This window comes from Manduca sexta, chromosome 11, assembly GCF_014839805.1.
Source record: "Manduca sexta isolate Smith_Timp_Sample1 chromosome 11, JHU_Msex_v1.0, whole genome shotgun sequence".
Taxonomy (NCBI): Eukaryota; Metazoa; Arthropoda; class Insecta; order Lepidoptera; family Sphingidae; genus Manduca; species Manduca sexta.
In genome coordinates this window covers 13,628,189-13,631,611 of record NC_051125.1, presented here as the reverse complement: position 1 = coordinate 13,631,611, position 3,423 = coordinate 13,628,189, and the positions used below count along the sequence as shown (strand labels likewise).

General features: G+C 37.7%; 1 protein-coding gene across 1 annotated transcript; it reads left to right on the top strand.

Annotated features, from left to right (window-relative positions):
• Positions 1-381: 381 nt before the first annotated feature.
• On the top strand, positions 382-2,225 carry LOC115446146. Its single transcript, XM_030172706.2, has 2 exons — positions 382-816; positions 1,782-2,225. Exons 1-2 carry the CDS (start codon positions 415-417, stop codon positions 2,169-2,171), a joined length of 792 nt encoding a protein of 263 aa, XP_030028566.2. The 5' UTR covers positions 382-414; the 3' UTR covers positions 2,172-2,225.
• Positions 2,226-3,423: the final 1,198 nt, after the last annotated feature.

Genomic DNA, 3,423 nt, shown 5'->3' with positions numbered 1-3,423 from the left:
TATTCAGGGAACACATTCATGGTTCTTTTTACGTGTTCAATGTCATTATATTTAGGAAAGTAGAAGTGTATATAAAATAATTATTTCATTGAATTCTTCGTTATATTCATTATGTAAAATACTTGGTAAATAATCTAAAGCGAGTAACTCTAAACACGCACATATATTTAGTTTGACAACAAGTAATCAAGTAATTATACAATCCCACTCACACATACCGTGTCGCGCTATTTTTCTTGCCTAATTATAATTTAATACTATTATACAATTTTATTGTGAGGAGTTAATTTTAAAATTCATCGTTATTAAACCTCTCCTCCCCCATTAAACAATTGACGAGTCGAAGATTGATGATGATCGGTGCCGAATGCCGATTGACATTCGACTCGTTTAGTCGCGGCCGCGCCACCCATCATGGCGGACGTGTCCGACCATGAGTGCGTTCCGATGTGGACATCGTGCGAAGACAAAGCCATCGAGCGAGAATTCGTATCAACTCTAATATCTTTATATAGAGATCAGCCCGTACTATGGAATTCAAAACACAAGTACTATTTGGATAAAAACAAAAGGTCGGCGGCGCTCAAAGAAATGATTAAATCTTTGAAGACATATCGGCCAGACTTCACGGAGGATCTTTTAAAAAGGAAAATAAATACATTGAGAACCAATTTTAATAAGCAAAGAAGGAAATTAAAAATGGCGAAACATTTAGGCGCCTCTGGTGATGATGAGTCCAAACCAGTATTGTGGTACTACGAAGACATGATGTTCCTGGCTGATCAAATGGACATTAACGAAACTTATAAAATCATGGTAAGTAATTAAAATATTTTCTTATTATTTATATATCACGTAAACCAAAAATGGGCTCTTAGTAAAATTTGTCGAAACGGTATCTCCACAGAGGTTTCTGACTTGACGTCAGACAAGCAGTCTTTCTGCAGAAATAAGTTGCACTGCCCCAATTTTGTAGTGGGTGCATGCAAGTGTGTGCGTGTGTCTATGCACGCATAATATACATATACGCGGCGCCGTCACTGATATTTTGAATGAGATATGAGCGTGGCGTGGCGCAGCGCGGCGCCCTGCGTGACCATCGCCTCAAACAAGACTGAGGAGCGGTATTTACGTGCACCGCTACGTTCTATACGCGATCCAACTAGGGATGCGTGCGCACGAAATGAACCTACATATTATGTTTCTACCAAGTTAACCAAATAGATTATCGATAACTGAGAGAAATAAAAAAAATGGACGAATAAATAAGATTGTTTTTGTTTATTCAGTTACATAACTGTTGAACAATATAGAAATAAAAAAACTCAACGTCACTGTTATTTTCAGTTAGTACATTAGTTTTTATTGGATATGTGTTATGATAATATTGTTTTTGAAAATATATATTTTTTGTTGTTCGAAATTATTATTTAAAATATTATGTAAGTATAATAACTATATTTTTTCTTACACTGGTAAATTCATAAAACTTTCCTAAGTCGCGTAACTGGCGCTCGTTATGGCTTGTATAAGTTCGCGGTCATCGAGTGTTGTAACACCCAAAATCCGTCATACCATACTTCCTTGTGCGAGGTTTACACGGGTGCTCAAAGTTGCGTAAAGCTGCGAGCTGGCCGGGTCGTAGGATTTACCATTATATTGGTTCTTATTGCTCCTTCAGAAGAAATACATTTCAAGCGCACGTGTAAATCTGCATATTACCATTCGGTTATACTAAAATAAATAATATTTTAAATTTATTAGTGTTACTTTTGTTACAGGCGCATTCACTAATATTAAAGAAGTCGTTCCAAAGGAAAACGAATGAAAAGCCGATTAAAACAACTCATGTATCTACTCAGGTTGATGCAGAGAGCGAGTATTCCAAAGTGCGAGAATACGAGACTGATATTATATCTAAAAACTGGGCTATAAAATTAAACCGGCTTGAACCAGATCAGAGACGTTACGCTGAGAAAATTATAAATGATGTACTTTTCGAAGGCGAAATGGGCACATTGACGAGACACGGTGTTCAATTCCCAGGTTGTGCCTCGCCATGTCCCTCCCACTCTTCACCAAAGCCCTTGAGCTCGTTATCAATGCCGATGAAACAAGAATGCACAGAGGACATCGAGGAGGAACAGTATATCATAAGATACACTCCGTAAGGAATTTCTTGTTCAAATTACTGTTAAGTAAGAAGTAAAATCATTTTTGTTATTGTAGACTGTATTTTCCTAGTTGCGACTATAATAATATACAAGTATCTGTTATTAATTTTCAAAATCTCATTGAATGTCGATTAAAAACTCCTTACCCAATCCCCACATAGTATTTATAAACAGCTAACACCCTGGGCACATAAGCCAGTCACGGATGCAGGCGTTATGTATGCCGCACGGTTGAGCAACTGCAAGCATTCGTTGAAAACCTCCGAACGTCCCAAGAGCATTCGCGGTAGACGGCAAACGCTGCATGCTAATGTGACCCATTTCTTGATTAATTATTCATTCGCCGATGTCACGAAGGTTGCGTAAACCTAATTACTAGTCAGCCTGAGTGCGTTTGCCACTTCCACCTTACGATCAGACTTCCGAGATGATTCGTCAACAGATCCTTAGGACGCCGCGCACGAACGCGCCAACTACAAAACGGCCTAGCGCGCGTGACGTTTTCAATTTCAATTGTGATATTAAATGTGGCGTTTGTATTCATAATGCGCTCCGGCGACGGTAGTCACACCTTTTAGACACATTCTGGTGGAAGGTCGTTTGCTGCGATGGCTTTGGTGATAACGAAACTATTAGGAATTGCTCGGTTTTGTGGTGAAACCTTGGGTATTCGCCTTGTGTTGGTTTTGCTATTTTTTATGTAGGTTACAATGTTTTCTTTGATACATAGGCTATCAAATATCATTCATTGATATGTGCGGAGTGATATCGGATGTTTTATGTGCTTAGTATATTAAGATCCTATTTACTATCACAACATCGCGCTGTCGCTAATATATGTTTCTAGTCTAAACGTTAACGAGTTGAGTAAATAATTGATTACTATTATTAACCAAACAGGCTTGGCTGTTCTATCTTGACTATTTACTATCAGGTGGGCTATAAGCTCGTTTGATTTCGGATGCATTAAAACAAATACTATCAAATATGAATTCATATTGGTCTTAGTCCTAGGGTGTATAGATGCCATCATTGTATTAATTGTATAGTTATAACATGATGTTATAGTTGTAGCCCAAAAGGACTAGATCTTACACACGAAAAAAAATGTGTAGTAAAAGCCTTGCAATTGCCTTCTGCGCGAAGAATGCTTTTCTCTGAGGTCCAAACAATGTATATTTATTCTTACACGTATTACTGTTGTCTTATTTGTGATTATGGATAGCGATGATTGCCATCAAATGACTAA

Coding starts and splice junctions, on each gene's coding strand:
- LOC115446146 (XM_030172706.2), top strand. CDS start 415: ATGGCGGACGTGTCCGACCATGAGTGCGTTCCGATGTGGACATCGTGC. Junction 817..1,781: donor ACGAAACTTATAAAATCATG/GTAAGTAATTAA, acceptor CTTTTGTTACAG/GCGCATTCACTAATATTAAA.